Source organism: Pimephales promelas, chromosome 24 (genome assembly GCF_988280905.1).
Source record: "Pimephales promelas chromosome 24, fPimPro1.hap1.1, whole genome shotgun sequence".
Classification (NCBI taxonomy): Eukaryota; Metazoa; Chordata; class Actinopteri; order Cypriniformes; family Leuciscidae; genus Pimephales; species Pimephales promelas.
This window is the reverse complement of record NC_142792.1, coordinates 1,792,299-1,818,875: the sequence shown is the minus strand read 5'-3', so window position 1 is coordinate 1,818,875 and position 26,577 is coordinate 1,792,299. Positions and strand designations below refer to the sequence as shown.

At 35.9% G+C, this 26,577-nt stretch overlaps 3 protein-coding genes and 1 long non-coding RNA gene across 4 annotated transcripts; 1 reads left to right on the top strand and 3 right to left on the bottom strand.

Annotated features, from left to right (window-relative positions):
* The first annotated feature begins 558 nt into the window (after positions 1–558).
* On the top strand, positions 559–24,871 carry LOC148965122 (uncharacterized). Its single transcript, XR_016149979.1, has 4 exons — positions 559–910; positions 14,623–14,792; positions 21,725–21,894; positions 24,586–24,871. It is a non-coding gene; the product is annotated as an uncharacterized LOC148965122 (long non-coding RNA).
* On the bottom strand, positions 6,786–10,474 carry LOC120470998 (secretory phospholipase A2 receptor-like). The gene is made up of 4 exons (XM_089127039.1): positions 10,352–10,474; positions 8,601–8,972; positions 7,375–7,719; positions 6,786–7,261 (listed from the first exon to the last, which is right to left on the bottom strand). Exons 1-4 carry the CDS (start codon positions 10,398–10,400, stop codon positions 6,891–6,893), a joined length of 1,137 nt encoding a protein of 378 aa, XP_088983165.1. The 5' UTR covers positions 10,401–10,474; the 3' UTR covers positions 6,786–6,890.
* Positions 13,990–16,530, bottom strand: LOC120470966 (lymphocyte antigen 75). The gene is made up of 5 exons (XM_039660714.2): positions 16,440–16,530; positions 16,006–16,147; positions 15,387–15,740; positions 14,974–15,306; positions 13,990–14,860 (listed from the first exon to the last, which is right to left on the bottom strand). The coding sequence occupies exons 2-5, from the start codon at positions 16,043–16,045 to the stop codon at positions 14,493–14,495; spliced, it is 1,095 nt and encodes a 364-aa protein (XP_039516648.2). The 5' UTR covers positions 16,046–16,147; positions 16,440–16,530; the 3' UTR covers positions 13,990–14,492.
* Positions 21,183–25,541, bottom strand: LOC120470924 (secretory phospholipase A2 receptor-like). Its single transcript, XM_089127040.1, has 5 exons — positions 25,462–25,541; positions 24,008–24,111; positions 22,478–22,858; positions 22,075–22,410; positions 21,183–21,962 (listed from the first exon to the last, which is right to left on the bottom strand). Exons 2-5 carry the CDS (start codon positions 24,054–24,056, stop codon positions 21,595–21,597), a joined length of 1,134 nt encoding a protein of 377 aa, XP_088983166.1. The 5' UTR covers positions 24,057–24,111; positions 25,462–25,541; the 3' UTR covers positions 21,183–21,594.
* Between the last annotated feature and the right edge of the window lie 1,036 nt (positions 25,542–26,577).

Here is a 26,577-nt window from a genome sequence, read left to right as displayed (position 1 = left end):
AGAAAGCGAACATATGAATGACTCCAAAACATTTAGAAAAACACCACACCTGAGACACGCGAGCTGTCAGAAATGCCATTGCTGTCAATCATCCCGTCTCCATGAATGCCGTCGAGACGGAGGCGCTACTGGTGCTTCATCTGGTTAATTACGATCGGAGCACTCGGGATTTTACGGCGTGTGAACACACACATGCTGCCTGAGACAGGAGCGCACTCAACCAATGCCTTCTCAAAACCATCATTAACTCTTATTAATTCAAATATAAGTGCTTGTGTCTTAAAAATATAACATTTTACATTCCTTTGCATGATAAGTTAGTGTTTCATAACCATTTTTTACTGTATAGGAAATGTTTTTATTTCCTATGTTCTGTTTCTGAAGTCTTGAGTTTCTTCTGGGAATGAACACGTCATTATAGTCCTCATTATAATAATTAATATGCATAACAAGGGGGGGGGGGCCTGGTGGAGTTAGTTAGTCGTGTGTTAAACTGGTGGTTATGGGGGCGGGACATTTCCCAAACACACTCAAAGCGCTCAACCAATCACAAGACACTGATCCAGCTGACCAATCAGAGCACAGTGTGCTTTCAGAAGGAGGGGCTTCATAGAGACAGGAACTAAACAGAGCGTTACTGACAGACTGGGAAGAGAGGAGCCACAAAATAAGAAAAATAATGTGTTTTTGCATGAAAATCTGTTCTAGAAGAGACTAAAATCAAGATTTTTTATGTCGCTGTGCCTTTAAGACATTGCATGTGAAACGAGCAGCTGTGCTTTGGTCTGCTAACCAGAAGCTGTTGTTTGCTGTTTGGGTCTATTAAAGTTTGGACCACATCTCTTCTTCATTTCTTACAGTGGGAATCTTTAAAAGCATCTGCAGTGCTACACAACCAGATCAGCACAAGGTTTGGCAGACTTCCCATGTTTTTACTCTTATTCTGCTGAATCACAGTCAGTATCCTACTTTCTCCATACCGCATATGACTGGCAAGACACCAAATAGGAGTTGTTAATGTGTAAACAGGGGTTATTGCCTTATGGGTTATGGGTTATTTTTGCTGTTTCTTTGAAAAGATGGTCTTTGTCTCATTGTTTATCAAGGTAACTTTGTTTTGAATCTCCGTGCAATGATGACAGTCTTTTATGTGAAATCTTGCATCAACAAACTTGTCAGTCATGCTCTTAAAATGCCGGCATGAAGCCCTCTTCTCATAGCGGTTGGGTAGGCAGCCACAGGCTCGCTGTATGTGGGCTCACAGGCAGATCCTCTCATCTTGACAGCATTGCTGAGAAATGCCCGCATGCTGCAAAAATCCCAAAGCTGGCAGAGATCTGCACTTGTGAAGCTCGTGTTTGTCATGCTCGGCTGCGGTCGTGTTCCCTTCATGCAAGCCAAACTCTGAAAAATGAACAAGGTTATGTTTTTTTTTTTTTTTTTTTTTTTTATTGTAGAAAGCCTTTTGATTTATGACATCAGATATATTACAGAGATGCAAAAAAAGTTTGCAGAAATTCTGAAGAATTTATTCTTTATTATATTTATTAATTAAAAAATGATATTGTGGTTGAGGCACTTTTTAAAATTATTATTTAAGCTATAAATCAACATCGTAGCAAAGGTGGGTGATCTTATTGGTTCACCTAATTACATTGCCAGCCAGCTCCAGCATTTTTGATGATTTCATGAAATCTTTGTGAAAATGATCAAAAATGCTGGAGCATTTATTGGAGCACCCCAAAATATTTTGCTGTATCTATATCTGAACATGCAATATATCAAAAAAAAATGTGAAAAATGCCTCTGCTTTTAAACAAACAAGCAAACAAAAAACTGTTTTGTTCTAGCTTCATGCATTCTTTATATCAACACTGTTTGAAAGTTTCATAGAAAAGCACCATTTTGAACCAAAAGCTGAGCAGATCACGAGTCCTGATGGGATTCAGAACGATCATCATTTTGCTGTGATTTTGCTTAGAAAAAAATGGGTCTGAATCAACATTCGTGTCCCAAAATGCAGTCCTTACCCAATCCCTATCCCTAACCCTACCCATAACTTTTCCCAAAAATCAGAGGGTGAATAACACTGATGTTTAAGTACTTCACTCTGGTTCAAGCCTAAAATTAACGTAAACTGTAAACTTGTCCCTCAAATCTGATTGGTTGATTGGAAAGTTACTGTTAAACTAGTAACTTGGAGTCAGGTTAGTTTAACCTGCGTATGATTTGTTGTTGTGCGTCACACGCATCACACACAAGACCACCCATGTGATGTAGCTCTACGCAATTACACTAGTTTAACTGACTAGAGGCACATAGAGAATGAAGTGAAGAGTTGAAATAAAGTCGTAATTCATGTTTGTTTTTGCGCACAAAAAGTGTTCTCGTCGCTTGATAAAGTTAAGATTGAGCCACTGAAGTCACTTGGACTATTTTAACGATGTCTTTGATGACTTTTCGAGGCCGGCAAGTTTCATTCCCTCAAGAAGCCTATGGACTAGTATGCAGGAGCGATCTTAATATCTTAAATATCTTAATTTGTGTTCCGAAGATGAACGAAGGTCTTACGGGGTTGGAGCAACATGAGAGCGAGTAAATACTGACAGAGTTTTCATTTTTGGGTGAACTATCCCTTTAAGGCCCTTGAGGAGAAAGAGAATAATTTTGATAAAACCACCCTTTTCTTAAGGAGTCATTGACCTTTTACTATAAAATCTGCAAAACTGATGTAAATCCCTTCGGTTTCGTCTCCTGATGCTTGATGAATTCCGCCTCCCTCTGTGTTTTCTGACCTTCGAGCGATATTCAGGGTTATTGATTTAAATCCGGCTGCTCTCCGGTGCTTTGGACTGTGACACTTTCAAGCCGCAGACCAAAGGATGCTAGAGCATCTCGGCAGAAAGTCAGAGCCTCACTTTGAGTTCCCTGCCGATCAATTGGCAAAGTGGACATCAACAACCTTCCCAGAAAAAATCCTGGTTTTACAACACAAGGTTGGTTGTTAGAAGGGTCCGCAGTACTAAGTAGTTTGTTAAATTAATGTAAATTATGAATGGAAAATCTATCAAATGAAAATGACAAAAAAATTTATAAATAAAAAGCAATTCTAAATGCTATTATGGTATCTCAGAGATAGGCTACTAAAATAAATGTGCTTTGCATGTCAGCTTCAAGCATAAAGTAATCTGATTACATATTGCATGTTACTTGTAATGCGTTACTTTGCTTGTTACATCAAAAATTTAATCTGATAACATATCGCATGTTACTTGTAGTGTTTCTTTGCTCGTTACATCAAAAAGGTAATCTGATTACATATCACATGTTACTTGTAATGTGTTACTTTGCTCATTACATCAAAAAAGTAATCTGATTGCATGTCGCATGTTACTTGTAATGCGTTACTTTGCTCGTTATGTCAAAAAAGTAATCTGATTACAAATTGTATGTTACTTGTAATGCGTTACTTTGCTCGTTACATCAAAAAAGTAATCTGATTGCATATCGCATGTTACTTGTAATGCGTTACTTTGCTCGTTACGTCAAAAAAGTAATCTGATTACATATTGTATGTTACTTGTAATGCGTTTCTGAGCTTGTTACATCAAAAAAGTAATCTGATTACATATCGCATGTTACTTGTAATGTGTTTCTTTGCTCGCTAAGTCAAAAAGGTAATCTGATTACATATTGTATGTTACTTGTAATGCGTTAATTTTGCTCGTTATGTCAAAAAAGTAATCTGATTACAAATTGTATGTTACTTGTAATGCGTTACTTTGCTCGTTACATCAAAAAAGTAATCTGATTGCATATCGCATGTTACTTGTAATGCGTTACTTTGCTCGTTACGTCAAAAAAGTAATCTGATTACATATTGTATGTTACTTGTAATGCGTTTCTTAGCTTGTTACATCAAAAAAGTAATCTGATTACATATCGCATGTTACTTGTAATGTGTTTCTTTGCTCGTTACTCCCAAAAAGTAATCAGATCATATTGCATGTTACTTTTAATGTGTTAATTTGCTCGTTACATGAAAAAAGTAATCTAATTACGTCAATGCATGTTACTTGTAAAGCAAATGAAAATGAAAAAAATTAAAAAATAAAAAGCAATTCACAATACTACATGTATTATAGTATCTCACTGAGAGGCTACTAAAATAAAAGTGCAGTGCATGTGAGCTTGAGGCATGCTCAAATCTCCACTTCTCTCCTGGATTACGATCAGCTACTTTAAAAGCTAGTTTTGCTTGAAAGGCAGTGGCCTGTTATCGTAATGACTCCAGACCTGGTCAAATGGGAGCCTCAGAGAACCCACGGCAATTTTCCACACACAAAACTTTTCAGCCCTAACGGGATTTTTCCTCTAATGGCAGACACGAGGGACAGCAGTGCGGTTCAGCTCCATTTACAAAGTGCCGAGAGCCTTTTCACTCCGAGCTCGCTGTGAGTCATGACACATCTGCTGAGCGGTTTGTCGTCAGTCACGCACTTTGGTGAAGTTTTAATGAAGGTGCTGCGTTTGGTCCTCGAGTCCACAGGGCTGTTAGAGCGTGTTCTTGGCGTGTGTATTGATGATCCCGCTGAATAGGTGTCTCTGAGCCGAATTTTTCGCCATGTGCATTGTGTGATATTTCATTCATCGTGAGTGAGAGAGAGAAAGGTGGGGAAGATTGAAAAACGAGCTGTGGATGACACTGCTCATAACAAGGGCAGATGTAAGAGTCGAGTGGGTTGATGGTCCGTGTTACGATGATGGTAGAGGAACTGAACTTGCGTTAAACATGTCGCTGATGCACAAGGTGACCAATGCTATTTGACATCCACTGTTCCTGGATTACGTAACGCGCATCACAGAACAGAGCAAGGCGAGCATTTGAGCTTACAAAACTTAAACTTTGTTATTTATTTATTAAATGAGCGATGAGCCCCATATTCATCATCTGGAATCGTTTAAAGCCCTTTGAACAGTTTGCAGTTTGCACTGAAACTCTCATTTGGACCTTGAACCGTTTGGACCCCATTGAAGTCTATTATATGGAGAAAATCTTGGAATGTTTTCACCAAAAACCTTAATTTCTTTCCGACTGAAGAAAGAAAGACATGGACATCTTGGATGACATTTTTTTTTCTACTCCTTTAATTAGCCTAACTTTCATCCTAGATTTAACCCTTTCGCGCATAGGGGTCGCTCTGAACAGATCATTAAAAAGCCGTTCTTTTGTATGCATTGGTTTTGATTTCATAGTTGCACATCAACCACTACAGTGGACTCTAGTGCATCATCTTATATACTGCCATCTAGTGGTAAGCCTTAGTATGTGGGATTTTTTTTAATGTTCTCCAAACCAAGATGGCCGACGGCTAGTCGGAAATGCCAAAGTTGCTCCGGAATATCCATTCCTTCTATCCAATGAGACTCTTGCAGGTAATGAAACAAAATGTTGTAACATCAAGTGACATCTAAGGACTTATATCACTGTTAAGTTCTCCAAGTATTGATTTTAGATTGGGAGGAAATTCTGATTAATCCGTCTACTAAATTGGACACCATGCATCCCTGGCTATATTTCAGCTACGGTTCACTGTAACTGTGATTGTTGTCCTTGAAAATACTTAATTTGCAGTAACTTTTGCCTGTAAATGAATGTATTTGTATTATTAGAATCGCAATTTGCAGTAACCCCAAAAAGTAATCTGATTACGTAATGCATTTTGAATTTTTGTGTGGTCAGTAAACATTAATTTTTTTTAATGAAATAACACTTTTTCTGCAAGGATACATTTAATGATCAAAGATGTCAGTAAATACATTTATAATGTTACAAAAGATTTATATTCCAAAAAAATCAGCTTTCAATTAATTAAAAAAAAAAAAGTATCATGGTTTTCACAAAATTATGAAGCACCTCGACATTGATAATAATCATAAATGTTTCTTAATCATCATATGAGAATGATTTCTGAATGATCATGTGACTGGAGTATAATGCTGAAAATACAACTTTGATCACAGGAATAAATTACATTTGAAAATATTTATATTAAGTTTTATTATATTATGCATATTATTATTTTTTAAATGCATTCTGAATAAGTTCAGGTTTAGTGACAGTGACTCAGAGGATCAATCCGCTAGTAATGAAGTGTTCACTACTTCTGGTGACCTCTGTAGTTCATGTTCACTGCTGCCTACGGGTCAGAAAGGTCACCTAGCGAGTGTGGACACGGACCCTGAGGAATATCAGCTCCATCCACGGCTCGACCCGCAACATTTACCCAAAGTTTGTCTGAAATGTCATACTGTGAAATTAACAATTCAGCCAAAGAAGAAATATGAAATATCACGAAGGGCTGGAGCTCCACTTGTGTGAAACGTAATTAGAGCTTTTCTCATGTGGTTTTGCAAGGTGTTGTCATTTTTAATGGCGTCATTGATTTGTCACGTTACACGGAGCAAAATCACCTGATGGTCACAAGCAGAATATATATTTATTTGATTTTCACAGGAAGAATAGTATATTCTGAATCTTATCTGTCTGAAAAAAAAATAATTTTCAATTTTACATCAGTTTGCTGCACTATTTTGTGATTTCAGATTCAAGCAATGAAGCAGAACAAAAATGTTAGTTTTAGTCAAGGTATTATCATATCATATAATAAAATGTTGAATATTTGAAGAGACATTGCACTGTCATTGAATTAGAAAACAGTGTTTTTTTTCTTCTTGAAGCAATATTGATACTGATATATTCACAACTTGTGTTTTAAATGACATTACAATTATTTCATCACATTGTTTTTTAGAAATTACACACAATAACTGAAAAAGAGAAACGAGCAGACACTAAAGAAGATAGTTAGCCGAGTAAGAGAGTTATTTTAGTTTGCCTTCACTTCACATAAGAATTTAAAGCTAGATCTGCAGTCTTTATCAGTCCATTTGTATTGACCGTCCACCTTCTCTATGGCACCGCAGTGCTCAGAAATCAGATGTTCGGGTTGACTTCCCCCTTTCCAGTTGCTGTAGTTTCTCAAATTAAGCCCGTTGATCCAAATCCAGAATCCGAAGAGTCGACTCTGTCTGAGTCCCACCCAAACTGGCCCCGAGATATTCTTTATTTTTAGCTCTCGCTCCGTTTCTATCTGATCGTTCTCAGACTGGATGGTCAGGAGTCCAGAATAGTGTGTTTCGCAGTTATTCAGAGCTTCCTCCCAGGACCTATTTTTCTCACTGACATGAATGAAGCTTTCTGACAGAAAATATTAAAAAAAAGAGTTAAATATTTTCACTTTGAATTGCAAAAGCATGCGATGCTAGACCAGAACTTATTTGAATTTCAAAGCAAGTGTTTTGTTGACTTACTATAGCATAGAGAACTGTAGGTACTATCACCAGGACTACCAGTAGCTGCATGCCAGTCCCCATTTTTAAACATGTAAGCTTCAGGATATTGTGAATTGGAATTAAGGTTAGGCTTAGAGGACATCCAGTTTCTGTAAGTAGATTGTCCTCCATCAGCCCACTCCACCTCGTCCTCCAGCAAGCCGATCCAGAAAGAGTTGGTACAGTTTTCTCCTGCCTTCATCACTAGTCTATTTTCCTCTTCATCTCTGATACTGACTAGATCAGTGTGATTCTCTCTACAGTATCGCTGAGCCGCAAACCAGTTTATGTTTTTAGGGATTAACTTGTATGATCGTTCAACACCTGCAAGAAAGTTATTTTGTTTTACAGTGGTATGAATAAGTGTTTGCCCCCATGCTAAAGTTGCCTAAAAAGAGGAATAAAAAATCATCTTTTGGATATTGTTCTTACTGCCTTAATTAGAAAAATGAGGAAAACTCCAACCTTTAAGGACACAAATTCTCTTTGTGAATGAATAATGTATCATAAATAAATAAATGTTTTTCCTTAAAATACAGGGTGCATAAGTCAGGACACCCCTATGTTAAATTCCCATAGAGTCAGGCAGATTTTTATTTTTAAAAGCCAGTTATTTCATGGATCCAGGATAATATGCATCCTCATAAAGTTCCCTTGACCTTTGGGATTAAAATATCCCCACATCATCACACACCTTCACCACATCTAGAGATTGGCATGGGGTACTTTCCATAAGATCATCTTTCAATGCAAATCAAACCAGCTATTAGGCTAACTGAAGTAAAACCATGCCAATCTCTAGGTGTGGTGAATGGTGTGTGATGATGTGGGGATATTTTAATCCCAAAGGTCAAGGGAACTTTATGAGGATGCATATTATCCTGGATCCATGAAATAACTGGCTTTTAAAAATAAAAATCTGCCTGACTCTATGGGAATTTAACATAGGGGTGTCCTGACTTATGCACCCTGTATTTTAAGGAAAAACATTTATTTATTTATGATACATTATTCATTCACAAAGGAAATTTGTGTCCTTAAAGGTTGGAGTTTTCCTCATTTTTCTAATTAAGGCAGTAAGAACAATATCCAAAAGATGATTTTTTATTCCTCTTTTTAGGCAACTTTAGCATGGGTGTCCAAACTTATTCATACCACTGTAATTAATTATAAAATGAAATATTTATAAGGTTATATTTTATTACCTTGTTTATAACACATAAAGTATGTTTCGTTGCTACATTGGAGAGATTCCCAGTGTCCAGTAGCATTCATAGCAGTACAGCTGATTCTCCCATTAGTAGAGCTTCTGTTAAATGTGACATCATCACCATTTGACCATTTCATACTGCAATTTCCACGAGAAGTACCAATCCAGCCACTAGGATTGGGATAAGAAGAGCCATTAAACGTTTTTTTTATTAGGTTAAATAGTTCCATATTGTCCTGGTGGTCATAGACTGTGACGAGGCCAGTGTTGTTTATTTTGCATTGTTCCTCAGCAGAACTTCGATTCATTTGTTCCTTTATTATGTAGAATTTTCTCAGTCGACCCTCAGCCGTCGAAGGAGGAAATGCTGAGGAGAAATATCAGTTTCAGAATTTACTGGACATAACATGTGCATACAGTATTTTATGTACATAATGAAATAATGTATAACTTTGCATATAAAAACTGGATAAATCTTTAGATATGCAGTAAAAATAAATCTATTTCAACTTAAAAAGTTAACTTCAGTTGATGCCTTACATTTTAAAGTATAATCAAATTGGATGTACTAAATTCAACTTAAATAATATAAAACTGACTTGGATCTCTTATAACTTAAAAAGTTGAAATTACTTGAATAATTTTGATGAGTTACAGTAAACATAAGTTGGCATGATGGTCATATTAATTTGTCGTGCTGTGGAAATGCTATTTATCATTTATAAAACATTACAATCCTGCCTTTTGATGACCAGTGCGATGCAGATAATGATAACAATATGCAATGAATCATTTATAATGTTAACTGTTCTTGCTATTGTTTTGTTGTATTTATTTGTAGAAGAACATTGTTCTGGTTGTGCTTCTGCTCTGTGTGACCGTGTGGATGAATACGGTTATATACTGCACAGAAAACACTCGGCTTAAAGGAGAGTTTGCCAAAAAAATGAAGATTATGTCAGTAATTACCATCACCATCGCTTCGTTCCAAACCTGTAAGACCTTTGTTCATCTTCTAAACACATTGAAGATTGTTTGGATGAAATCTGAGAGCTTTCTGTCCGATGATAAAGCGATGATAAAATTAATCCATATGAATTGAGCCCAAACTTTTTCTGAAAAGACTTGATTCTGTTATGAGCATATTTAATTTAGGCTTTTATTCACATTAAAACATTCATCAGCTCATACATCAGTTGTGGTAATGATAAAATAATTTTAAAATCACCTTTAATAATAAATGATTTTAGATATGCAGTAAAAAATATAAACACAAATAGTGTACTATGCACAATTAAAGCGATCTCCATCTTAACTACACAGAGAATGTAAAAAAAATTAAATCTAAATTCTAAATTCAATCTGTTCATAATTTAAAGGAATCAAGTCTCCTAAAAAAAATAGTTAAATTCATGTGGATTTAGATTTCTTTACGAACAACTTTCTGAAGCGTCAAAGTTGTAGTGTGTCAATTGAGAGACAGAAAGCTCTCAGATTTTATTTGTGTTCAGAAGATGAACGAAAGACTTACGGGTTTAGAACGACATGAGGATGAGTAAATGACAGAATTTTAACTTTTGGGTTTTGCGTTACAGTATGTGAAATATGACCTTTAACACATGGACATTATAGACTTGTGCCTGTCCACGACCTTGATGATAAAATAATTTGAATGACTTTAACTTTTTTTTCTTTTCTTTTTTCATATTTGCTCAGCAACATATGATATCATGGTTCAATACTCACCCCAGTTAATGAACAGGGCCGACAGAAACACCAGAGCGATGTTTGACATATTGTAAACCAGAATCTGATATTATAAGAATTTCGTTCTTGTGATCTGATGAGAAAAAAAAAAGAGAATTTGTGAAATCATAATCGGCTCAGTTCATGTATATGTACAGTATGTCCATCATCTGTTTGCTGACTTGAGAAAACAACATTATCTAAAGGTTAAAAATATTGATAAAATGCATTTTTGACTGAAGATGAACATAGTAAAGTTCAGTCTTACCTGATGAGAAGATGACTTCAGCTAAACATGTGCGGAAGAAAACCCGATACTTTTATAGAGAACTGCGGGCTGGTGCAGTTAATCAGTAACTTTACATGTTACTGTATTATATGTCAGAAATATTTAGTGTTGTGCATGTTTCCACTGTATGCATCAGTTTATGCATTTGATAATGCTCATGTTTAGAGACAATAAAATGGTGGTCAGAAAAGGGACAAATTTCAGTATAGAGGTGCAGAAAGTTGTTAGTGTCTATCATTTGCTTAGGATGGTGCTAATGTGATGTGGTTATGGTGTGAATATTACAACGTCAGAACCGCTATGATAAAAAATAATTTAAAAAAAGTAGAAGACATTGATGTGTGCTAAACCCTTGATGTCATCTTGTATACATATATACACTCCAAGGATTATGGTCAGAGCTTCTTCCATTCAACAATAAATTCAAATCTGTAGTTTGTATTGCTAGAAAAGCAACGTTCCTTCCTCCTGCTCCTCAGAGCCTGCTTTCATTCGTTCGTTCAGAGTTTGCATAAACAAATGACCTCAGTCAAATATCATCTATAATGAGTCCATATTCAAACGCACTGTCCTGTTTATTCTCTCTAAACACTAAACTGCAGATCATTCGCTGATTTCACAGCTAACAGGAAACGTTCTGGCAAAGTTAAAGGGATAATTCACTTTGAAATTAATTTTTGATATGTTTTATCTTACCTCAAGGACATCCAAGATGTAGGTGTCTTTGTTTCCGCTGTATTTTCAATTTTGACATTTTTAGGTCAAACCGTTGTTGTCTGTCAGTCATTATAATGGAGGTCTATGGTCACCACCTCAAAAAGCAGCACAGAGAAGTCCAAATTAAACATGATTTAATGACTCGTAAATGTAAGTACACATTAATGGCCTAAGACACGAAACGAGCGGTTTGTGTGAGAAAACGAACAGTATTTATATCGTTTTTACCTCTTGTAATCCAAATGATCTGAATCAGTTGTGCAATGTCCAACTGAACCGAACTGAATCTGTTCAATGTTGCGCCGGAAGTGATCGCTTGCGTCGCTACGTCACTCAATATTTACACGGAGATTTCGGAAGTTTTACCTTTTACTAAACATATTTAGATATACCGAAATAGTCTTCCATTGCGGTTTCTCGTGTATCTAAATATGTTTAGTGAAAGGTAAAACTTCCGAAATCTCTGTATAAACAAAGAGTGACGTAGTCGCGCAAGCGATCACTTCCGGCGCATGCGCAGACCGAAGCGGCCGTGCCGTCAGATCATTTTGTCATGGCTATGATTACAAGAGGTAAAACGATATAAATACTGTCTTAGGCCATCAGTGTGTACTTACATTTACGAGTCATTAAATCATGTTTAATTTGGACTTCTCTGTGCTGCTCTTTGAGGTGGACCCCCTTAGCATCCAGTGTATGACTGATAGACAACAACGGTTTGACCTAAAAATGTCAAAATTGAAAATACTGCGGAAACAAAGACACCTACATCTTGGATGCCCTTGAGGTAAGATAAAACATATCAAAAATTAATTTTAAAGCGAACTTTCCCTTTAATAACGAACGTTATTCCAGTAATTTTAACTGAACATCCGTTCAAAGTAATCGGGTCTTTAAAGGGTTAGTTCATCCCAAAGTCAGTAATTACTCTCCCTCATGTTGTTTCAACCCCATAAGACTTCCAGTGCAGTCATTCAGATTATTCTCGTGTTTTAATACATAAATTGTCTGTGTTTGGAAGGTTAGCGTGTCTTGCTTAGCAAAATGAACAAATCTTTTTCCGAGTCATTTTGTTCATTCAACGAACAAAACGAACGAATTGACTCGGAAAAAGATTTGTTCATTTTGAAGAACGAGTTCGAACAGGAGAGTCACGAACGCGCATCACAGAACAGAAAAGGCGAGCATTTGTGCTTATAAAACTTAAATTTTGTTATTATTTTTTTTAATGAGCGATCATTTCCCTTGATAAGACCCTTATTCATCATCTGGAATCGTTTAAAGCCCTTTGAACAGTTTGCAGTTTGTACTGAAAGTGTCTTTTGGACCTTGAACCGTTTGGTTCCCATTGAAGTCCATTATATGGAGAAAATCCTGGAATGTTTTCATCAAAAACCTTAATTTCTTTCTGACTCAAGAAAGAAAGACATGGACATCTTGGATGACATGGGGGTGAGTAAATTATCAGGAAAAGTTTTTTGAAAAGTGAACTACTCCATTAACATCAACTCTAAAGGAAATCTAGTGATCTGTTATTCGGTCATTACGATGATTCTGAATGCCAGCTCACTCCAGAATTATAATATAAACCTTCTTGGCTATGCACTGAATGGTATCAGTACTCATAATTCATATTAAGTGTATTTTATGATGTTGGGCCCATTGGGAACTGCAGAGGAAGGCGTGTTGAGATAGCCACTGTCCTGCTGTGATTTAGGGATAGAATAAAGCGAAGCTCATGAAAGGGTCTGGATCAGAGTTCAGAGTTGTGATGGATCGCAGACGCTGGCCGAGTTTGTTCTCTACATGACTGATGCTCCTGTATTTGCTCACACAGGAGACTTCGGCTGGTTGTAAACTGTGTTGCTCGTGTTATTTAATCACGGTGATCAAAGTGCATCTTTCCCTCAGCCTCAGCGCTATATGGGATTGTCAATAAGTGCAGTGCTGAGTCTGCATTATGTGATGTAGGGTTTCTGTCACACACACCAGCATCACATATGCCCAACTTCTCTCCCTACAGCAGTTTTTCTAACTTAATAAAGCATCGAAAAGTGTGACACTGATGTATAATGTCCCTTTTTGTGCTGTGATGTGATTCAAATGCAATATTTTGCATTTGTGATGTGCGTGTACCATGACTTTCTGTATGTTTAGAGACTGAGATCTACAAAATATCATGTTGACATCATTTAAAATATAACATTTTATACATCTTTACAAATTGAAATCGTCCACAATCTTAAACTCTAATTAATCAGAAGAGAAACTTTGTCTCAGAAAGATCTTTTTAATGGCAAATTTATCATCAAAGCTCAACAAGTATATGTAAGAAAAACGATTTTACAGTGTAAAAATGAATTTATCTAATCAATAAAATTGTGGCAACAGATTACAAGCAATATTATTTATTAAATTGAACAAATTAAAATTGAGTAATAGTTAATCAAATTTTTTCAAAAAAATTTTACAATTTAATTAATAATATTGCTTGTAATATGTTGCCACAATTTTATTGATTATATAAAGCATATTATTTTTTTCAGTACAGTGTGTAATGTAATGACAATCCAAATGTGTAAATGTGTTAACAATCTAATTTATTATAAATACTATTCAAATTAAAAATCCTTTGAATTTCATATTCACTGAACTTCCAAAATTCTTTAACATTTTTTATACGTAGCTTGTAGCATGTCCATATTTCAATATAGATCCATCCATAGATCCATACATTTTTTATTTAAAGCCTACAAATAAGTTTCTTCAACCATTTTCTGATTGTATTTTATGAAACCTTATAAAAACCTCCTGAAAATACATTCTATGATTTAATGAGTCATAAATAACCAATGAATTAAAATACAATACAGTTCTCTATTGTTAGTACAAGTAAACACTATCAATAACTCAATGATATAATATGCATTTATGAACAACTTATTCATTTTTAGTATGAGACATAAAGGTTTACAAAAGTTAAATGATAAAATAAACAAGATAAACATAAGAATCAAATATGCAACAGGACCATGAGGATATTAGCTTTATGAGCTTTATTATACAAGACATGAAGATAGAGCGATTTACTGTTGAACAGAGAAATTAAATCTGCATATGATAAACCGGCCTGTATTACTCCCCCTCACATAAGACAGTAAATTCAGATTTACAGTCTTGATCACACAGTTTGTATTGACCGTCCACCTTCTCTAAGGCACCGCAGTAAAAGGAAATCTCTCCTGGTTGACTTCCCCCTTTCCAGTTGCTCCAGTTTCCCACATGACGCCCGTCGATCCACATCCAGAATCCGAAGAGTCGACTCCGTCTGAGTCCCACCCAAACTGGCCCCGAGATTCTCCTTCTTCTCAGCTCTCGCTCCGTTTCTATCTGATCGTTCTCAGACTGGATGATCAGGAGTCCAGATGTATTGGGGTGAGTGTCGCAGTAATCCAGAGCGTCCTCCCAGGACATTTTCTTCTTACTGACATGAATGAAGCTTTCTGGGGAAAAAAAATAATAATAAGAATAATAAAATATAATTAGTTGCATGTTTTGATTTATTGAAGCATATGACTTGTTGCATATTAAAGCATAAAATATTGTGTTAACTTACTGTAGCACAGAGCAGGATAGGAACCATTGTTAGCTTTGAACCAATATCCTCCGTGTGTATTGTTCTTGCTTGAGAGAAATGTAAAGCATCCTTGAGATGAACTATTCTGTTTGTAATCTGAATATCCACCATCAAACCAATCAAGGCTGTTATTGTACTGGAGGCCGATCCAGAAAGAGTTATTCGGTTCTCCTTTCATCATCACTAGTTCATTTTCCTCTTCATCTCTGATAGTGACTAGATCAGTGTGATTCTTTCTACAGTACATCTGAGCCTCAAACCAGCTTCTGTTTTTACGGATTAAACTGTAATTGTATGATTGTTGCCCATGACCTGAATGAATACAGACAATAATTTAACTCACGTGTGGCATTTAGATATTTATAGGATATAAACAGCTCAGGGATCATTACCTTGATCATAACACATGAAGTACTTTTTTGTTGAAGTACAATTGATACAGTCCCATCTTCCATTAGTGTTTATGACACCACAGCATTTTTCCTCGTTAAAAGTTTCCCTGTAATTGGTGAATGTGACAAGCTCACCGTTTGACCATTTACAGCTGCTGGCACCAATCCAACCACTCACACTATTCGTATTATTTTTGAGAATACCAATTAACTCATTATTCTCTTCTTCATCATATATTGTGACGAGGTCAGTGTAGTTACTTCTGCAAACATTTAGTGCTTCATTCATTTGCATTGTTTCATTGATCGAGTAGAATCGTCTCAGTCGGCCCGTAGCCGTTGAAAGGGGAACGCCTGAGGACAGATATTCAGTCTTAAGTTAAATAGTATTTTACATCTTGAAGAGCATTCATATCTTTCAAAAACATTTACAAGTGAAACTTTAATAAACAGAGATTACAGACTAAAGCTTACCTTGTAAAATTAAAAATATCTATAATTTCTAAATATAATAAGAATACTAAATGTAATGCTACATTTTCAACATGCATAAACATGTTTTGTGAGCGTTTTTTTTTTATATAAAGATACTAATGAAATATTAATATTAAATACTCACCCCAGAGAAGAAGCAGGACAGGTAGAAGTATCATGGTCATGCACAGTTAGTTTTATTATATTTTATTGAATGGTCTCAATCGTATTCATGCAGTGATGAAAAATGTTTGTTGTTTGGTCTGTTGATTCAATGAGGAGTTTGACTGATAGTGGATTGGAGGAAATAGAAAACAGAAAAATATGAGAGAATGCAAGATATCAAAAATGTATCAATTAATCATTATTAATCTCTCTTATATTAATACAAAGGCTAAAGACTTCTTGTATGACATAATTTCATATACATCTAAATGCGTATCACATAAACAAGCAATGACAGTAAATGCAATTAGATTTGCTTATAGGCCAACAAACAGTCTATGTTAGTATAATTTACAGTGTAGACTAAGTAATAAAAACTGATCATAAAACAGAGAAAGAACAGATCCGTCTTACCTGTTGAGTAGGTTGTTTTTTTGTGCTGAAAGAAGGAAATGCCAGAATTATTCAAATCTTGTCATAATTTTAAGATAGGCAGAGACAGACAGGCACATTGAGTCTGATAACACATATTAATGATATCATTGCATACAAAATAAAAGGTGTAACACTAAATTGTTTACGTGTCATATCACAAAAGGACTGTTCTTACTGTATAGCTAATAATATAGTTTCCCGTTTTACTCATAAAGTAGATCTGTGCATTTTTTTCATAAAAAGTTTAACTGAAAAGGTAGTTACTGTTATATAAAGCAGACTGCACTCCAAACAATGATTTTATGAAGAGTTCACTGACATTGAAGGAAGAAAGGCAGAGAGATTAAATGCTTTTGAAAATGAACTACAGTTTTCATTTGCAGAATGTAAAGTCTTCCACATTTTAGTAGAAAATAATAATTCTTATACTTTATATCTCAGAGCTTGCTTTCATTCACTTTTGGAAATATTTGCATAAATTTCCTGCTTTAGTCAGATATGAATAACATCTAATGTTTCCTTATTCAAAATATCTAGTCCTGCAATATTTCATTCTGATGTCTCACGTCCACAGAAGCACTAATTATTTTACACATTTTTAACATTTAAAAAATTAATAATAAGGAGAAAGGAGTCACTTTATTGGTTGGCACCTACAGTAGCTAATGAAATGGGACTTCTTTTGTATGAGATGATGTCACGACACATCGTGATAGAAATGATGATCAAAACCAAACAGCTGTTTTAGTTTTTGGCAGAGGATCCGAGGCACAAGCATAGACAGTAAAAGAAATGGACACAGCGACCCCATAGACTTCAACGGAGAAAAGTGAAGTCAATAGGCTTGTTTGAGATGCGCCTCGCCTCGCCTGCATTGTAGTCGAGAGTAGGCGGCTGCAGTGAGGGGAGGAGTGAAAAAAGCGCATTCAAGCCGGACAAATCTCGGTTCTCGCAGTGAATCAGACACCTGTGAGATCAAAGTCTGATATCACGGGATTCACGGGATTCACGCTCGTGCACGTGTTGCTAATAAACTGGATGTGATTTAAGTTCGGTTGCTTTTATATAAAAATAAATATAATGAACAAGACACCCAAAGTACTTGCTATTTAATTAGGCTACATTCCAAATATGTGTTTATCAATCATTTTTTATTTAATACAGACGTGTTTTTATATTTTTTTAATAAAAATGACATCACATAATAACCCATATGGCACTGTCAGAGAGTTTATTCACCCATATGTACATAAAACATGATATCAGTTTTAAAATCAAACATTTTAAAAGAGAACAATTCATCACTGTTGTTTTTTTATTATTTATTTTATTTTTTATTAGAATGCAAGTGACAAACATACAAGCACTACAATTTGTGAAACAAATATTATACAGCGACAAATAAATAAACATCAGAATAAAATTAATAATAAAAAAATAAATAAATAAAAATGAGCTTTAAATAGACAGACTTACAAACTTCATCTATAAAATGAGAGAAATTTTCCTAATTTTCACTTGAAAATTTTAAAGTATATTTGAGTTACTGACATAGCTTTCTTATTTTTAACCCGTTTAAGAGACTCACAATATATATCAGTTTCAATTTGAAAAAAAAATTAAAACATGGCCTTTATTTGGAGAATTTAGCTTTATGAATATGGAATTTACCTACATCACTGTTGTTTAAACCAATGAGCATTAAGCAGTGTCGTCAGCAAGTCGTTTCCCATCATGCTTTTGATCAGCGCAGTCGGTGGAGAGCAACTGCGCGCGACTGCAGAATCCGACCCTTCCGCCTTGCGCTCGCGAGAGTTTTTTGACATACGTCGGCATGACATCAGAGCCAGACGGACCGTTCTCGGACACATTTCTAACCGGCATGCATCTCGCGCTGATCACCGGTGATCGATTCTGCGCAGATTTTGCTCATCTCAAACGAGCCTAATTAGAAGCTTCCTGACGGCCGAACGACTGCGCAGACTCACACTGAGCTTGACGACGGAGATGTGACGTGAGCCTGTCTGACAGCTGTACGTCTTCTAGTCGCTGTGCCGAGAGGAATCTGAATCATTCCCTTCGGAATCTCTCAGAGCCGGAGAGCGAGAGTAGAGCTGTCAATCAACAGCAGGATCAGCTTTATCCCAGCAAACAAATTTAGGTTCTGGGAACGTTTGGTTCCCAGAACGTTCCTAGAACTTTCCCTTCAGGTTAAGGCAACATTTCCGGAACATTCTCCTCCTTGCGTTATAAAAATGGAACCTAAAAATAACATACATGGAATGTTTCTATAACGTTCTTGTTTGGTAAACTCCCCACGTTCTCCCCAGCCTCAGAAAAGCAGCTAAATGACCATTGATGAAACTCAAGAACAAAATAACCTCATGGGACCATTCGGGAACGTTTTGTGTTTACTGGGACTCTCTATGGGCTTCTCCCTTGACTTTATGCCTCCACGTCCCCCTGATTGCCTGCGAGCTTCTCCTCCTGTCTAAACGGTTATTTCTCTACTGTGCGACAGAGAGTCTTAAAGGGTACATATCATGCTTTTAAATCATTCATTTTTACATATAAATCATACCGTTGTGGTCTATATAAAACATAACTGCAATGCTTGGGTCTGAATTCATCATTATTATAGCTCCACAAGCCCCTTTTCTGATGTGCGTCTGTGAGCGACCCGTTTCAAAGCGGCCCCTTTAAATAAAAAGATGATGCGCTCTCCAGGTCGCTGAGTTCACGGTTAGTTCAACTCCCCACGTTCGGCCATTATTGTAGTTTGATTAGAGATATACGATTATATACGATACCTTCAAAGAACATTTTTATTCACACGTTAATAAAATGTCAATAACAGAAGACTTGTCCATCAAGCCTTACATATTCGAGCCAGAGCGAGCGAGTCGATAAAGACGACGACGAACCTGCAGAACAACCTCTTCATATGGACATATTGCTATGCGAGTTAACTGTTTTGTGTTATTAGTGAAAGTCGACTTCTCTTGTTAAAACAAGCACACTGACGAGATAAATGACTACGCTCTAATCTTACCACAAACAATCTGTATTGATAATATGATACGTTTAGAAAAGCATCAGAAAACAACGCAGCTAACGTAAATGACCATTGATGAAACTCAAGAGCAATAATACTGCAGACGTGTAACGTTACTTCAAAACAAAAACAAAGAAAGACAAAGGTACTGCTAAACCATGACCACCATGTGTTTTAAGAAAGTAAAGTACTTTATTTTTATTAACGATATTTACAGCTTATCGAAATGCTTTGTTCGTCGTCTCCAAAGATAGAAGGAATTGACCTCTCATTCAGACGAAGTCAATCGGCAAACCCTTCTTTATACTGGCGGAGGTTGTTGAAGTGGGAATCCTTGAGGTGCTTCAGGTCACTACATCCAACAACCGAATATTTTGACTTGCCCTCTCGTAACTTCTGCATCATTGAGCTCGGACTACAAAATCGGAGCGAGAAATAATAATGGCGGATTGCTTGAAGTGTTGGACCGGTAGTCAATGTCCTTATTTGGCAGTTCAGCTGCAAATACGGTGACGCTGTAGCTCAAAAAACGTCATAGACAACAGAAAAATCTGAAAAGGTTAAAAAATATGACCAAAACAGAATATAAAGATATAAACGAAACACCTGAAGAGAATAATTTAATCTTTTCTGTATATAAACACTCCAAATATACAACAAAATGCATTGAAGGGCTAAAAAAGTGGATTTTGCATGATATGTGCCCTTTAAAACGAAAAAGAATTAAAACGAATTAATCTCCATAAACATTAAACCGACTGAAAACGCGGATCACGTGACCATTCACCAACACTGGGCATGCGCGCCGGTGTTATCAGGAAACAGATTGACTATTCCTCAGATTTAGAAGATAGTAGCCTCTGCAAAGAGCAATGCTCCATGTTCGGTCGATACCGCAGCTGCACACGGGAATTATCACAGATCGCTCGAATAATAGTGTGCAAGTAGGCAGTTATAGCATTGTAAAATGCAGAATTTACTTGCACAACGGCTGCTAGCAAAACATCAAAGTCAGTAACGCTTGTAATTCGTTATCCATGTTGCTGTCACAAACGTAACTAGTCTAGGCTGTTGTTGTTTGTTTTCTTCCGGGGACGGGTCATGTGATGGGTGACTGACGAATCCGGGAAGGATACGCCATGACTGATGACACCCAATCAGAGAGCCGAGCGTGAGCCTCGGTCCTCCGTTTTGACCCGTCTTCACTAAAACGCCCTTCGGAGATTCAAAACGCAACGTTTCTTAACTTCTCCGTTTTAGGTCTTCGTTTTAATCTGGACGGGAGGTGCAAACGTAGCAAAAGGTTTCCGTTTCTAAACTAAAAAATAGTAGTGTGGATGGGGCCTCAGATGTAAAGTTATTCACTCAAAAGTGATGCCAAAATGAATGGGAGTCAATGAGCTGTAAAGGCTCCGCCCTCTTTTGGATTTGCATTTAAAGAGACAGTATATGCATGGAATCAGCATGTTTTTCTTTCAACTCAAAAATTGGCATTTACAACATGGTATAATATATGATCTGTGAGGTATTTTGAGCTGAAAGTTCACAGACACATCCTGAGACTCATAATACATATTGTAATAAAGATGCATAATTGGTCTCCTATAAAGGATAAAGGCTGGCATTGAAAGAAATAAAGGAAAAAGTCAATGTAGTTCCTAGAATTTTTTCATTGTTTATTTTTTTAGGCAGGTCAATATTTTAAGATAACACACTCATTACACTTATGAACTGTCTGTGTGTCTCTGCTTATAGATTTGCAGAGTACAAATGCCTATCAACACAATATTATCAGTTAACATAATATGCATTCATGAACAACTTTTCATTTCATTTTTAGTTTGAGACATAAAGGTTTACAAAGGTAAAATAAATCAGATAAGCATAAAAACCATAAAGGCAACAGGACCACTATGCCGAGGCGGAGAACATTACCAAGTAGAAACTTGCGGTAGTTTAGAGAGCTTTATTATACAATAAATGAAGATAGAGCGATTTACTGTTGAACACATGAGCATTTTTTCCTCTTGTTAGGGAGACAGAGAATCAAAAACTGCATGATAAACTGAAGGGCCTATATTACTCCCCCTCACATAAGACAGTAAATTCAGATTTACAGTCTTTATCACACAGTTTGTATTGACCGTCCACCTTCTCTATGGCACCGCAGTAAAAGGAAATCTCTCCTGGTTGACTTCCCCCTTTCCAGTTGCTCCAGTTTCCCACATGACGCCCGTCGATCCACATCCAGAATCCGAAGAGTCGACTCTGTCTGAGTCCCACCCAAACTGGCCCCGAGATTCTCCTTCTTATCAGCTCTCGCTCCGTTTCTATCTGATCGTTCTCAGACTGGATGATCAGGAGTCCAGATGTATTCGTGTGAGTGTCGCAGTAATTCAGAGCTTCCTCCCAGGACATTTTCTTCTTACTGACATGAATGAAGCTTTCTGACAGCAAGTATACAAAAAAGAGTTAAATATTTTCACTTTGAATTACAAAAGCATGCGATGCTAGACCAGAACTTATTTAAATTTCAAAGAAAGTGTTGTGTTGACTTACTATAGCAGAGAGGATAGGCGTTACCACCAGGACTACAAAACCATTTCCCTTTTGGTAAAGAAATGTAAGCTTCAGGATAACATCGGCTGGTGTCGGGGTTAGGGAGATTCCAGTTTCTGTAAGTAGATTGTCCTCCATCAGCCCACTCCACCTCGTCCTCCAGCAAGCCGATCCAGAAAGAGTTGGTACAGTTTTCTCCTTTCATCATCACTCGTTCATTCTCCTCTTCATCTCTGATACTGACTAGATCAGTGTGATTCTCTCTACAGTATCGCTGAGCCTCAAACCAGCTTTTGTTTTCAGGGATTAACTCATTTTTTCGTTCATCACCTACACCTGCAAGATAGTTATATAGTTTTAATTAATTGTGAAATTATATATTTATAAGGTTATATTTTATTACCTTGTTGATAACACATAAAGTGTTTTAGGTTGCTACATAGGAGAGATTCCCAGTGTCCAGTAGCATTCATTGCAGTACAGCTGATTTTCCCATTATCTCCTGTAGAGCTTTTGTTAAATGTGACATCATCACCGTTTGACCATTTCTTACTGAGATTTCCTGCACGAGTACCAATCCAGCCACTAGGAGTGCCACTAGGAGAGCCATTAGGAAATGTTTCTTTCACTAGGCTTAATAGTTCCGTATTATCCTGGTGGTCATAGACTGTGACGAGGCCAGTGTTGTTTGTTGTGCATTGTTCCTCAGCAGAACTTCTATTCATTGTTCCGTTTATTATGTAGAATTTTCTCAGTCGACCCTCAGCCGTCGAAGGAGGAAATGCTGAGGAGAAATATCAGTTTCAGAATTTACTGGACATAACATGTGCATACAGTATTTTATGTACATAATGAAATAAATAACTTTAAATATGAGAACTTGATTCATCTTTAAATATGCAGTAAAAATAAATCCACCTTTCAACAAAAAAAGTTTACTTCAGTTGATGCCTTACATTTTTGAGTATAATCAAATTTCAACTTAAATAATATAATACTTAATTACCTCATTAATTACAAACCGTCGTAAAACCTGTAAGACATTTGTTCATCTTCAGAACACAAATGAAGATCTTTTTGATGAAGTCTGAGAGCTTTCTGTCCCTCACTTGACAGTGAACTACCACTGTGAAGCTTTAAAAAGTTCATAAAGAGATGAACTAATGCTAAACTAATCTATATGAATTGAGTTGACGATTGCTTTATACGCTGAACAGATACAATTTAGATTTATAAATATTCATCAATCAGTTGTGGTAATGATAAAATAATTTTAAAATCAACTTGATTGAATCATTTTAGTACTATGCACAATATGAGCAATCTGTATCTTACACAGAAAATGTCATTATAAATAACATAAAATATATATATATATACATATTTACATGCAAAAGATGCACAAAAATCCTAAATTCAATCTGTGATCGATTCCCTTCAGAAAATTTGGACTAAACCGCTCAATTCATAGTTTCTGCAATCTCGGACTTCTTGAAGTGTCACAGTGGTAGTTGTGTCAATCACTCAAAAAATCACTCAGACTTCATCAAAAAAAAATCTTCATTTGTGTTCAGAAGATGAACGAAAGTCTTACGGATTTGAAACGACAAGAGGATGAGTAAACGATGACATAAATTACATTTTTGGGTAAATTAATGCTTAAAGGAGGACATCTTCCCTCATCTTACCCTACACATGTGTTACGTGAAATACGAACTTTAATATATGGACATTATTGACATGCACCTGTCGAGGACCTTAATGATAAAATAATTGAACTTGTGCTATGCATGTTTATGCTTTGTATCAATGCTATAAATGTCATTAACATAAAAAACACTGTAGCCTACAATTTCACATGCAAATCAGCTGTGTTTTTTCCTTTTGGATATTTGCTCAGCTGCATATGATATGATCATGGTTCAATACTCACCCCAGTTAATGAACAGGGCCGACAGAAATACCAGAGCAATGTTTGACATATTGTAAACCAGAATATGATATTTTATCAAATGGTCTGAATCTCGTTCTTGTGATCTGATGACAGAAAAATGAGAATTTAAGAAATCAAAATGCCTTAATAATTACTTGTGTTCTTTTTTTAAAAAAAAAAAACCCACCTTCAGTACAGTATGTCCTTCATCTGTATACTGACTTGAGAAAACAACATTATTTAAAGGTTAAAAATATTCAGCTTTTACATTAACTGCATTCTTGACTGAAGAAAAGCATAGAAGTATAATAGAATTAATCTTCCAGAATCTGCCCATAAGTTTTGGGAGTTAATTTTTAGTCCATCTCTGCAAAACAGACTTAAAAATGAACTCCCATAACTTATGAGCAGATTCTGGAAGATGAATTCTTCAAACAGTGCTACAATGTGGTGCTGGTCCATCAAGAGTTACTCTCAGTCTCTCTGTTTGTCTATAAAGCCTATAAAAAAGTCTTCATGTATTTTACTACACTTCAGCTTGTGATTCTTCTTATTTTTTCATTCTTCTCATTTTTAAGGATTCTTTACCAAACCTAAGTCTCTGAGACCCTGATCCCTGCTCTTCTGGAGGCTCCAGGTAAGTTTCAGTCCTGGAAAAAGGACTGATTGTTTCACATTTAGCCTAATTGTTCACTTTAATTCTAAATTTTGTTGCAGTTAACGTGTCTTTTATTCTTGTGACTCGTCTGACCCTGCATGAGCATTTCGCTGTCCAATCTTCATGCCTTAACTGCAATTTCTAGTATTGCATTAGTATTGCATCCTTCTCATGGGCATTTAATAAGTTTAGACTTTTCATTTAAATCTCTCTTTTTGGCTAATTTTATCTGTAAAGTTTTTTTTTATTATTATTATTATATTATATTTTTATGCACACTTTTTTATTTATATTTTTATTTTATGCATTTTATTTTATGCACACCTAGGCGTTTTTTTTTATTTCCAGCCTCCATGAACAATTATATATCACTTATAAATGTGAAAATACAAAATTAATGGTAGTTATTGAGATTAGTGTGGTTTGTAATTGAAGAGTTCAGATGCAAAAGCCTCTAAATGCCATTTGAAATTTTCTTCTTTAATGATCATTTCATATAACAATTAATAGGTAATTATCATTGCCATTTAAGTGAGATCACTGAACTTAAATATACAAGCTTGATAAAAATGATCATTCTAGAAGAAAATTTCAAATGGCACTTAGAGGCTTTTGCATCTGAACTCTTCAATTGGTCAAATGTGCCTATATAACTCTGCATGCACTGTAAATGTGTATCGCATCAACAACCAAACAATGACAGGTAATACAATCAGATAAGGCCAGACAGTATATTAGTTACAGGTTAAGTAATAAAATCTGATAATAAAACAGAGAAAGAAAAGATCCGTCTTACCTGTTGAGTAGGTTGTTTGTTTGTGATGAAGGAAGGAAATGCCAGAATTATTCAAATCTTGTCATAAGTTTAGGATGGGCAGAGACAGACAGGCAAATTGAGTCTGATAACACATACTGTAGGCTATTGATGACATGTGCGTCATTGCATACAGAATGAAAGGTGTAACACTAAATTGTTTACGTGTCATATCACAAAAGGACTGTTCTTACTGTCTAGCTAATTTTTCCTGCTTTACTCATAAAATTGTTTTTGGTTTTTTTTCATTATAAGTTTAACTGAAAAGGTAGTTACTGTTATATAAAGCAGACTGCACTCCAAACAATAATTTTATTGAGAGTTCACTGACATTAAAGGAAGAAAGGCAGAGAGAAAATATTCAGCTTTGGACTTTTAAATGCTTTTGAAAAGAAACATGCTGTTTCCATGCATATACTGTATATTTCACGAGTTCACACTACATACAATTAAATGAATAAAGTATAATGCGTATTTGGCTTTTTGTCAGGGGGGAGGGCTCCGAGCTCGAAATTCGTCCAAAAACTAAAACAGCTGTTTGGTTTTGATCATCATCTCTATCACGATGTGTCGTGACATCATCTCATACAAAAGAAGTCCCATTTCATTGCTGGCTAGGTGCCAACCAAAAATATGACTCCTTTCTCCTTAATATTAATTTTTTAAATGTTAAAAATGTGTAAAATAATTAGTGCTTCTGTGGACGTGAGACATCAGAATGAAATATTGCAGGACTGGATATTTGAATAAGGAAACATTACAGATGTTATTCATATCTGACTAAAGCAGCAAGTTTATGCAAATATTTCCAAAAGTGAATGAAAGCAGGCTGAGATATAAAGTATAAGAACAATTATTTTCTGCTAAAACGTGCAAGACTTTATATTCTGCAAATGAAAACTATAGTTTTTCTTTCAACTCAAAAATTGGCATTTACAACATGGTATAATATATGATCTGTGAGGTATTTTGAGCTGAAACTTCACAGACACATCCTGAGACTTAAATTACATATTGTGATAAAGATGCATAATTGGTCTCCTATAAAGGATAAAGGCTGGCATTGAAAGAAATAAAGGAAAAGGTCAATGTAGTTCC